Source organism: Ostrea edulis, chromosome 2 (assembly GCF_947568905.1).
Source record: "Ostrea edulis chromosome 2, xbOstEdul1.1, whole genome shotgun sequence".
Taxonomy (NCBI): Eukaryota; Metazoa; Mollusca; class Bivalvia; order Ostreida; family Ostreidae; genus Ostrea; species Ostrea edulis.
The window spans coordinates 29,307,575-29,320,400 of record NC_079165.1 but is presented as its reverse complement, the minus strand read 5'-3'; the positions used below and the strand labels follow the sequence as shown (position 1 = coordinate 29,320,400).

Genomic DNA, 12,826 nt, shown 5'->3' with positions numbered 1-12,826 from the left:
ATTTTATATTCGGAGAAAATAATTTTTTGTCACAAGGAAGTCGAGGTCGTGTCAAATATCAATGATAGGTAAAACTTTCCAAGGATTCACATCATATTGCTATCAATGTATTCATTATGAGTGAATAACGTTTTTTTCTTGTTTTTTGCCCCTTTAAAGAATGTTTCACTTACACTGACTTTGTAGGGGTGTCAACAGCTTTAGGGAATCTCCCACAAATTTTTACCAATCCAAGCCAACGCCTTCCGTAACCTTCGTTGTTAAGGTTGCATATCTATATCGGAAAGCCTCGTAACTTTAACATCAATGCCGGGAGCTTGGCGAAACGAACAGTCACATGAAGCGACACCATGTGAAACACATAAATATATACATATCTATAATAAGGTATTTGTAAAAGAACATTTAAATTGGAGGTACCTAGCCATGAATTTTCAAAATGAAAAAGCCCCATTTCCTTAACATTTACATTGTTGCCATATCTGTGACATTCTATTCGCGGTGACGGTTCTTTTATTTAGCAATGTGAAGATAATATTTACCAGTCAACTAATCTTGGTTTTCTTTTGTTGATTTTGTACAATGCGAAATAATCTATCACTTGTATACCACAACAACGCAAAACAATAGTAAGTCTTTAAGATATTGACAACTAAACAAATAAACAACTTATCAACTATGAAGATGTTTATACGCTTGATAAAACACATTTGGCGGTCCCAGATGCCTTTAAACGCCTACTTTGAAATAATACGCATCCAACAAACCAACAACTTTACACCTTTTTAAAACCAGAACGTATACCCAATGTATCTGATTGCAGGTGATAGATGTTAATCTTTTTCAGCACTTTTGTTCCAGGTTAAATACTGATACTTTGTCGCCCTCTATAGAATCGCTTCATTTAGACGGTTCGGTGAATATTAGAAGTATCTGCAATCTTAAGGCACATCCTCACACAGACTGACGCCTTCTTCAGCAGACAAACTCTCTAGATATAGGATAGCATGAGTATCAATTTCTAACAGATTCACAGTAATTCATTGACATCAGGATGTTATTTTAGTACCTCAAACATTGTTTTCTTGTATGAAATTGATTTGTTCCTGTTACATGTACACGAGATTTAAAAAATAAAATAAAACATAAGTTCATCCACATTGATTTTTTTTTATTGTATATTGTTTAAGATCCCTCTCGAGAAGTTTTCACTCGTATGGAGACATCACTATTGCCGGTGAAAAATTTAGGTCTATGCTGGGCGCTTACGGTCTTTGAGTAGGGAAGGATATTTAACGTACCACACCTGCTGTGATACGGGGCTTCGGTTTTAGCGGTTTCATCCTCATTTAATCGCCTCTTACGACAAGCAAGATGTATTGAGGACCTATTCTAACCTGGATCCTCACGAACATTCAAGCAATAGTATGCCCTCAATAACTATGTCCTTATGCATACATAAAAATCAATAAAACTGCACAAAAATAATAAATGGTCAATAGTTTAATAGTATGCTTGAGATACAAACACCATGGTGCTAAGTAATATACATGTACATAACATCACGTATATCTTATTTTACATTTCAATAACTATACAAATGAGGAAGCGTAGGTCGTGGAATGATTAAGTTTGAGTTCTGTCTGTAGTAAAGTTCAGGTATATCTAAAGCAGGTTCTGAATAAGGATGTAAATAGGATCCCATTAGTCTCTGAGCATTGGCTAAACTCCCTGCTTCTGCCAGAAGTTCCAGGCTAACGGATGTTTGCCGCTTCCACTTTGTTCTGAAAGATATAGTATTAAATGAATATTATGGGAAGTGCATTTATGAATCTGATGATAAGACAACGTTGATGACGCTATGAAATTATCCTTTCAAACCAATTGCAGACATTTATTTCTTTATCTTAGAAAAACATTTTAACCTACCTCCGGTTCTGGTACCAGGTCTTGACCTGAGTGTCAGAGAGTCCTAGCTTTGTAGCCAGTTCCATTCTGTCCTGAACACTGAGGTACTTCTGTCGAACAAAGTGTTTTTCTAGGCTGTTAAGCTGTTGGTCCGTGAAAGCTGTCCGCGCCTTTCGGGGTTTCTTTAGCTTTGACGAACTTATTTTCCCATATGTGCTGTACAGTTGCCCCAAACCTTTCAAAGAGAAATAATTATTAAATATTTTGCAGATCAAAATATTTTACTAAATTTACCATGAATAAATGGTTCTGACACGGTGTCAAACATATTATTAGAATGTATAGTTTTAAATTCTGGAAACGTTCACCAATTCATAAATAAATCCCTTTTCACACAATTTTGAATTCACTCTTTTTTGTCAATTACATATAAATGTTATGGCTATGCTATACTCATAGCAATTTTGGTTTCACGATCATTGTGAAAACAACGAAAATAATGTTATATCAAAAAGATTATAGACAAAAAATACATACTTTGCTTTCATGTCAATATTGCATGCTTGTAGAAAATCGAGTTCCATTAAACATTCCTTACACGATACCATATATATATATATATATATATATATATATATATCTTATTACTTACTGGTATCAGGTGAACAGCTCCGATCTGAGTTTGGTGAATGTGAACTTCTGTCTCCATCTTCATTCAAGTTGGTTCCTGGGTATGAAGATCGGTTTTCGTTCTCTTCAGATAAAATATCACTGATCATGAAAGAGGACTTTTTAGACTTGGGTTTGTCATTTTCCTTTGAAGTGGATGTTGGTAAGTTGGTACATCTAGTATTTCTGCAGTGGTAGTCTCCTGTTCCATTGTACGCCTCTATATTTCTGTTCCATATTGCTCCACTATGTAATGGACTAACTAAACGTCCAGACAGCATTTCGTCGGTGTGATGCATTCTGTGAATTCAAATTATGATCTGTGTTCTAGTAGTCAAATTTACTCCACTTTACTCCTTGGATTTTTTTTTTATACCGATGTCAACAAAGATTGACTTTCGAGCCATATCGATTAACCAATGGGGTGTTTAGTCAGTGTGTTGTATTACAAATGGGGCGGGTCTTCAAGTTTATTGTTAAATGCTAAACCAATCCTGAAGCCCCCATCGACATCACTCGGTAGAAAATGAAATAGGATCTTTCATGCATTTTCAAAATCGTGATGAAATCAATGCACAATAGTTGCAACGGATCATTGTTAATGATATTATTTTCTTAAATCTTATTATTTTCATAATTTTCCATATATTATATCACTTAGAAATAGTCCGTATACATACGAATGAGCTCCGGATACGTGAATCAGTTTCAAATTGATGAATTGCAGATTAACTGATAACAATCAAACGCCTATTCAACGGTTTGTAAAATCTACAATGAGAATTTACGAACGTTTTATTTACCTTTCAAGTGTCAGTCTCAACACTTTTCCGGTACAACGACGACTTTCTTGAAATATAGAAAATCAACTTTCCTTTTACTCCCGACACGTGTTGATTTTAGTAGCAGGACTATGCATGATGGAATATTTTGTTCACCTTCAATAGATTTAAGTGTACAACTACCATTGGAGGAAATGCCAGTTAACTATGGAGAAACATGGCACGTTTTGTTTTTCCTTAAAGGAAAATAAACCATGCAATGTATATGGGTTTAGGATTGTTGGGTTGTAATCAGAAATCGTTCATGGACAATCACGAGAATTTTCCTGATATGTGCCGCAAATTCTGGGCGCATTACTTCATTTTGACAAATAGCATACATTGTATATACACTGTATTAGTCTCGAAATATCTCGTAAGCTCGCTGCTGCTAGATTTTGCTGAATTAGATAATAACATAAAATTGAACACTTTCTGAGATGAAATTGTCATTTATCATGAATTACATGGAAAAAATACAACTCCAATACAAAGAGAGCAGATGGAATACACACTGAATAGAGAGATTACATAACTAAATCATTAATTGTCTAATGCCGTAATACAAAGTATAAAAATATATATCAACGACGAGAAAAAAACATATGAAACGATGAAGCACATAGAAAGCACAACATAGTCTACATATGTAAAACGTATACGGTACCAATTTTAATGCACCAGATGCGCATTTCGACAAATAATGTATCTTCAGTGATGCTCAACCGAAATTTTTGAAATCCGAAATAACAATAAACTTGTAGGCCCTAAGTATAGGTTTCAGTAAACCCTGTAGAGCATCAGGTCCACAATGTACAATAAGAAGGCTTATAATTACTTAAATTATATTCTATGAGAGCGATATCTTCTAAGTATATACGTGTTTATTTTTTGCCCTTGTCTGTAGTCCGTTGAGCACTGACCTTAAATTTTTCCCATTTTCATTTCATTGAATGCAAGTTTTTCTTCCTAGAGTTTTTTAAAGAATAATTTGTACAGGACATGATTATCCAAAAGTTTTCAACTTTGACAAAAGAAAACATGCATGTAATATAGCAATTATATTGATTTATATCTATCCTTGTAATGACATATTAAAGATATTTCATAATACAGATAATGATTTGACTCTCTGTGCTATTTCATTAATTGATATTGGAATTTTAAAAAAAAAAAGTGAAAATATGCCTGTAAATGCTTCCTGTCCCCTGACATGTTCGTAACATCAAAAGTACCTAATGCCTGCTTATCTAACATCGTTTTAACGTAGCCGAACCTAAGTATAGGCATATCGTATTACTGTAAATTATGCATTTTACGTTAGTAATATAATTACATGTAAGCTATTTAGAAATTTCAGACAATAAATCTTTTAATACAAAGACCTCAGAGAACTTATTTTCGAATAAGTCAAATTATGCATAATGCGTGAGAGGAAGTTCAGCCAAGAAATTAGAAAACGTGAATGTTTTTTATATAAATATATATCACATGCGCATGAAAGATAGCTGATATATTTTTCTTCTAAAAAATATTTGAAATTTTGAAATCAATGTATTCTATATTCAAATGGAGAATTATCTGCCCTTTAATTATATAATAAACAGTATAAATTTTAGGAACATTACCGCATATGAACAAGGGGCATACTGTGCTACAAATTATATGCACATGAAAGTCGGACTAGTCGGGGTAGCTTAGTGATTAGGACACTCGCTTCGCAACGGGAGGTCAAGGTTCATGTTTTAAAAACCCCCAGAAAATGTATGGATTCAAAGCAATCTTCAGGTATATGTTGATGTAAAAAACAATATGATGACGTTAATATCATTTTCCTTTTACGATTTCATATCTAATATATGTATCCGACTCACTTTTTAATTCAATTGCTCGACAGTTGCTTCCTATCCCACATAGTAGTATGAATTGTTTATTATAAATTCTGTCGAGGATTATGCCAGACGATGGGCTAAATATAAAAAAGAACTTGTTACATTGTCAGAATGGATTAAAAGTATAAGAGGAATATAGAAATCCCGCATTAGACATATGAAAACAAAAGTGCGTACCATCTATCCTTCTGTGTTTAGTAAACACATTAATAATTAATAAAAGAATTAGATAGGTTACATGAGGAATATGTTTTGGTACCAGCTGACAAAGCTTATAACAACATAATCTTTGTTTTTTAAACGAACTTGGCATTAATTCCACTTTTGGTAAACGTACTTATACTCCAACTGCCCTTTCAAAAGATGAAATTCTTCAAAACCATGCTTCAGTTGTAGACACATTTAATATCCCAGTGAATAGGTCGGATGAATATTAGTTACCGTACCTATACTGGATTCCTACACTTCATAAAAACTCTTACAAAGATACATTGCTGGATCCAGTAAATGTTCTACCAAACCCTATCTTTGCTCCTCACGAAAATGTTAACAGCTGTGAAGGAGAAGCTTCAAACGTACTGTGCGATTGCATATGTCAGAAGTGGTGTAAATCAAATGTTGATTCTAAAAAATTCTATAGAACTATTGGTAAACTTGAAATCGCAAAACTTTTCTTAAATCAACATCAAAACGTATGACTTTTCAACACTTTACAAGACCATTCCTCAAGATAAATTAAAGAGTAGACTTTTTGACATCACAGACAGTTGCTTCTTCAACAAAAATGGAAAACACAAATATTCCTATCCAGTGATCAGTCATCCAATAAAATGCTTTGTTAAAAGCCACTCTGATTCCACGCACAAATACTCTGAAGTTGAAATAAAAAATATGCTGGAGTTCCTCATTGACAATATTTTCGTGGTCTTCGGTGATCAGGTATTCTAACAGTCTGTTGGAATCCCAATGGGCACGAATTGTGCTCCTTTGTTAGCTGACCTGTTTTTGTATTCCTATGAAGTAGAATTTATTCAAAAACTTCAACGTGAGAAGAATAAATCTCTTGCTGTGGCCTTCAATTCGGCATTTAGATATATCGACGACGTATTATCTATTAACAATAATAATTTTCATTTATATGTCGATTCGATATATCCCAGTGAACTCGAAATAAAAGACACCACAGAGTCGTCCACTTTTGCTTCATACTTAGATATTTTATTATTCCCTACCGACGAAGTCGAAGGGGACTTTAGGTTTGCGCTCCGTCCGTCTCTCCGTCAGTCCAGTTTTCCGCATTTTTTCTCTCTGTTCTTGCAGATATTTATTACATATTTGATATGTTGCTTTGCGACAATAAATTACAGATCAAGTTCGAATTTCGTCTCGGTCCGTTCATATTTCACTTAGTTATGGCCCTTGGACTTAGAAAAAATAGCATGATATGGATTATCAGTTTTGCGGACCTTTTTTGGTTGTGCTTGCGGATATTCATTTGATATTTGGTACATTGCTTTGCCATAAGAAGTTACAGATGAAGTTTGAATTTCGTCCCGGTCCGTTGATTTTCATTGAGTTATGGCCCTTGGACTTAGAAAAATAGCATGAATTGTTAGTTTACATCCAAGTTTCTTATCTCTGTAGATAAGAGTACTACACTCATTAAATCTTCTAGCATAGTAATACAACAATATACATGTAGATAAATTATTCATGATCACCTACATGTCAGAGTTTATTGACTTGGTTAAAGACCTAAACCTAATCATATTTTTTTCTTTTTTCCTGGTCTAGTCTCTACTCGAATTGTAGTTGATTTCCAACCATTCTTATCCTGGTTCCCCAATTTCCCTTTTTACCATAACCTACATAATGAACTTTGAATATTCTTGTGGTACAGTAAATTTTGCAACCGGTAGGGGACTATGTATTGCCATGCAATACTCTCAGAATGCTTGTTGAAAGTAGATATTAACGGCAAACTAACAACTCAACGTTATAACAAACGGGATGATTTCAACTTCTCTATCGTCAACTTCCCATATTTATGTAGCAATATTACATTATCACCTGCATATGGTGTTTATATCTCTCAACTGATTCGATACGCAAGAGTTTGTTCAACATATGGTCAGTTTTTAAATCGAAGCAGGCTACTGACAAAGAAGTTGATGGTGCAGGGGTTCCAATAGTCTCGTTTAAAGTCAGCATTTCGCAAATTCTATGGGTGTTATAACGATCTAGTTTGCCATTACAACCTATCATTGGGTCAAGTGCTGTCTGACGTGTTTCATGCCGATTGTTAGGCCGTTCTTGGCACACCTATTTTGACTACGGATAACTCCGTTTACCTGATCAGGATATAGGGCTCACGGCGGGTGTGAGCGATCGACAGGGGATGCTTACTCCTCCTAGACACCTGATCCCGCCTCTGGTATATCAAGGGGTCCGTGGTTGCCCAACTCTATTTTTCTATTGCTTACATGAGTTATGAGATTGATCACTGTGCGTTGTCTTCGTCTTTCATTTATCACTTTCACTTTCATTTAAGTTTTAAATTTACGCTAGTGGAATCCACTAGTTTAAAAGAAAACATACCCAATATCCTAATTGATAATTATATTTTTCGTGTTTCTGCTCTACTTTTCATCTAATGAATTCCGTATTTCATCATCAGTCAAAGAAGTGAACCTCGCCATTACGTAAACAAATTAGCAGACCAAGAATCACGTGACTTGCGTATAACAATGTTAAGAAGATTAAAGATAAAATAAGTAAACTTAATTTTATACAATTCTGTCTAGAAAATGATGAACAAATACTTTTTAATGTTATTCCTGTCTCTACTTTGAAAAGTTTTAAATTGAATTTCATCTTCTGTTGCAGCCGCAAAATGTGCATCCGCCATTTCTATTTATCGATTCGATTTATCCCTGTGAGCTCGAAATAAAAGACACCACAGAGTCGTCCACTTCTGCTTCATACTTAGATATTTTTTTGAAAGTAGACATTAACGGCAAACTGACAACTCAACTGTACGACAAACAGGATGATTTCAGCTTCTCCATCGTCAACTTCCCACATTTATGTAGCAATATTCCATTATCACCTGCATATGGTGTTTATATACCTCAACTGATTCGATATGCAAGAGCTTGTTCTGCGTATATTCAGTTTTTAATTCGAGGTAAGCTACTGACAAACAAGTTGATGGTACAGGGGTTTCAATAGTCTCGATTGAAGTCAGCATTTCGCAAATTCAATGGTCGTTATAACGATCTAGTTCGTCAATACAACCTATCATTTGGTCAAATGCTGTCTGACATGTCTCATACCGATTATTAAGTCGTTCTTGGCACAATGATTTTGACTACAGATAACTCCGTTTACCTGATCAGGATATAGGGCTCACGGCGGGTGTGACCGATCGACAGGGGATGTTTACTCCTTCCAGGCACCTGATCCCACCTCTGGTGTGTCCGGGGGTCCGTGTTTGTCCAACTATCTATTTTGTATTGCTAATAGGAGTTGTGAGATTGATCACTGTTCGTTATCTTTACCTTTCATCCAAGCGACAGGAAAGATAACTCGAGTTAGCGCCATATTACGCCATCTGTCAACAGTCTTTTTTTTAGTCACCAAAAACAGTTGAAATGTTGGACCTTTTTTCGTGAGGAGTTATACAGGAACTGTTTTATAGGGGTATAACAGTATATAGTTATTGACTGTGTTCGATGGTGTATAACAATTCTATATCATAGTTTATGATGCTTTAAATCCTCTTACGTGCTTTACACCGTATAAAATGAGTAAAATAATTACTTTTATTCCTTATAGAGATTCATGTAAATAAACGGATGGATAGATAGATAGAAAAAATACTCCAGGAGATATTGCGTAGGTTAAGTTTTCTCAAAAGTAGGTTGAACGCCAAGGTCACAAGGTCAAATCTTTGGTGCCAATAGATAGGTCTTGTAAACGGAATGCTTATAAGAAATATGAGAATCATTCAAAAGTCATGAACAAGGGTAATATTTCTGACAGACAGGACAAAACAATATGTCCCCCAATCTTCAACATGGGGACATTTTGAAACTGTATAATACATTTGTGAGATTGTGTGATGCCGATTACAAATGGTCAATATACTTTTTCCTTGAACTGTTTCTATCGGTCCAGAATATTGATATAAAGTAACAGTGTATTACTTCTATTTCAAATGCATTAATATCAATGAAAGTTATTCGAAGCTTAAAAGGTCGTTTGATGTCATCTAACTGACAAAACCCTACCTGGATATTAATGTTTTAGATAAAGATCAAATATTGTTTGCATTGTGATTTTAGGAATACAATTTGCACTTAGGTACATTTCAGCTTCATAGAAAATCAAATAGTTGTGACATCCAGTTGCACACGGGAAGAAGAAATTATGACGTCAATATGAATCGAGTACAAAAGCCGAGTAAGAAAAAGTTGTGCTTCGTTCCTTTTTCAATCACTAAAAAAACACATGGTATTTTTCTTTTAGTTATGCTCGTTTATATGTATTGTAAGTGCTGCACCATGCGTACATGTATTTATATCCCCCAAGCAATCTTTTTATCATATTGAATTCATTTGAAAAACAATAATTACGTCTTTCCAGTTTGATATCTTACAGACGTCTTTCGAAATATTAATCAGTTCTTTCCATATCAACAGCATCTTGCATGTATTGCACCAGAATACCTTCAATTTACCATACCTAAGCTTCAAAGTATGTTGTTGATTTCTCAAAGCAGTTCTTTTTCTTACACCGACTTCAAAAGGAAAAGGAAATGACAACGATCAAAGAAGCTTTGAAATGTCCGATCAATTCTTGTTTGACCCGCGAAAGTATATCTATACAACAATTCCGCTTTGACTTGATGATACCCAATCCTTTGAAATGGGTTAAATGCTGAGGTATTATTTAACAAAACGTGTCCGCTGATTACAACCTGCGTTGATATTCCTTATCTTTTTGCTGTTTAGTTGAAAGTGCTTAAACGTACTTATTATATCCTATGATTACAGCATTAAATATCTTAACCAGGAGATAATTATAATGAGCCTCTACCACCAGAGTTGTTGGGAGATGAGTTTGCACCGTGTTAGAACATGACACCTCAAATTAAAGTTTTCACATCTGCAAGACAGGATATTTTATAAACTCCTGACAAGTATTGGAATACACATAATTAGCATTTTTGGTTGTTTATTTGTTTGGTGTTTTACGTCTCATTCGAAGAAACTTTCACTCATATAGAGACGTCACCACGCATAGGTGAAGCCAGGCTTTCGATGATTTAATTATATACAAGTATAGCTTTTTCACAAAGTTTGCCTTCTTTAGGAACAACCTTATTTAAGTTTTTTTTTTTTTTTTTTATATCAAATAACCATACAATCAAACTTTTCTAAAAAGGTTTTCATATAAGATAAAGTTTTTAAAAATACTTGCTAGAAACCACTGTATAATGATTTTTCTAGTATGACCTTGAAGTAGACCTGATATTTGTAGTAAAAATAGAAAGCATTGCTTCTTCTCAACCTCAAAACACCGTGAAAAGCTGATGTTGAGCGTGTTTTTCACAGAAGTAGAAAAAATACTGAATAGCCGAGAATTGTCCATTTTACCGAGAAGAATTTTAAGGTTTGCGTGCAAAAAAGACTATTTCTGTTATTTGTTGAATTATAGAAACATTTGTGGTAGTTGTTAAGGAATAAGATTAAAGTGTCAGTTTCATTATATTGTAATTTCTCTTCTTTTTGTTTTCTCTCTTTTCTAAGATTGAAATCAGTCGTAAGAAAATTAGATCATCAGCAAATTATCGCCCTTGCGTTGAACAGAATTTCAACCAATGAAATAAATTAGAATTTTCACATCATGCATTTTCTACCAATCGCAAAAAAGAGGAAGTGCATTGTCCGAAGACTGTGAAATACTTCAACTATATATATCATCGTTTTCCTTGGAAGACGGTAATAAGCCTTATAAAAAGATGTCTTCCTGTAAACAAACTAATCACTAAGTGTACGCCGCCATCTTGGTTTTCTATTTTTACCAGCTGCATCGTTTGCAATTTTCGGCGAAAAGTTTGATATATTATAATTAGACCCCTACCGTTTATATTAGAAGCAACTATGTCAAGGCCTTATCTCTCGCATTGTCATGGTGAACCGGAAATAAAGTGCATTTATCAGCTATACTAAACCGTCAAATATTGTCTACTTTTTCTCAAATGCGAAAAATCGGTAAAGGGAGGACGGAGGTTGACATCATTATGCAGACGAGAATTTCCTTACCCTCTGACGCGTGAAAAAAGGAAAGCAAGATAACCAAGATGGCGGCGTGATATACCTTGCTCAGTGCTCGTTTATAGGAAGACAACTTTTGAAATCATATTTATTTGATTAAAACGTCGAAAGCCTGTGAGGTGAAGTAACACAAAATGTTGACCTATGCATGGTGTTCAAGGTCGTAGCTGGGTTTCTTTTATCTTGTCAATCAAGTTTTAAGGTTATATCGAGAAAAGAAAACCCAGAGCTTGATTAATGTGACTTTTATTCCTTGGGTAGTGCGTCACCGTACACATGTGATAGAGGTGAGCTTGCGCATACACAAGTACCTGTTTATCGAAATCAGTCAAATATCATAAACAGTTGCTCAAGCGAATTTTTTTTTCTTAAAAAGTTGTTTAGTTTGTTTTAGTATTTTTGATAAATACAATAAATGTTGTGGAGTCTAATTTATTCATTTATACACAGAACGCTCAACAAAGGAAGTAATATGTTGTTTTTCACGTCTTAAAATGGGCATCATTGATGTAGTTGCAATTAAATTATGGAATAATATATATAAAGTAAATATCCCCACAAGTAATAGTATAATAAAGAAAAATTAGAAGGACGAAAATAACTCAACCGATTTCATTTTCAACTTTCGAGAGTTATGACATTGTTGCTTAGTTACACATTTTTGATTTTTTAAACTATCTAAAATCTAAAATGTGTAACTAAGCAATAATGTCATAACTCTTGAATATTGAAAATGAAACCGGTTGAATTATTTTTGACGTTCTAACTTTTCTTATATATATATATATATATATATATATATATATATATATATATATATATATATAAAATCTATAAAAATATATATAAAATCCAAATAGAAAGAGTTGATATCACAGTCAAAATAATTCAATAAAAAAGCAGGAAAATATGCAGTTCCAAAAATATATTTAAATATATTTTGGAACTGCATATTTTCCTGCATTTTTATTGAATTATATATATTTGATTATATACAGGAGTATATATGCGCCAGATTTATATCATTGCATTAAGATATGATTCCCTTGGGGATCCGAGTTAGGTCGTAAGAGGCTGTCCTAATTTGAGACCGCTAAAACCGAGGCCCCGTGTCACAGCAGGTGTGGCACGATAAAGATCCCTCCCTGCTCAAAGGCCGTAAGCGCCGAGCATAGGCCTAAATTTTGCAGCCCTT

The 12,826-nt window shown here is 34.2% G+C and overlaps 1 protein-coding gene across 1 annotated transcript; it reads right to left on the bottom strand.

The window, feature by feature from the left end:
- Positions 1-1,487: 1,487 nt before the first annotated feature.
- Positions 1,488-2,996, bottom strand: LOC125678708 (homeobox protein ceh-30-like). Its single transcript, XM_048917355.2, has 3 exons — positions 2,561-2,996; positions 1,930-2,143; positions 1,488-1,784 (listed from the first exon to the last, which is right to left on the bottom strand). Exons 1-3 carry the CDS (start codon positions 2,874-2,876, stop codon positions 1,586-1,588), a joined length of 729 nt encoding a protein of 242 aa, XP_048773312.1. The 5' UTR covers positions 2,877-2,996; the 3' UTR covers positions 1,488-1,585.
- Between the last annotated feature and the right edge of the window lie 9,830 nt (positions 2,997-12,826).

Bases quoted from the DNA above. Each gene is read 5' to 3' on its own strand.
- LOC125678708 (XM_048917355.2), bottom strand. From the start codon at position 2,876: ATGCATCACACCGACGAAATGCTGTCTGGACGTTTAGTTAGTCCATTA. The intron at 2,144-2,560 runs GTAAGTAATAAG...TCTCTTTGAAAG, and splicing joins GAGCTGTTCACCTGATACCA to GTTTGGGGCAACTGTACAGC. The intron at 1,785-1,929 runs GTAGGTTAAAAT...TATATCTTTCAG, and splicing joins ACCTGGTACCAGAACCGGAG to AACAAAGTGGAAGCGGCAAA.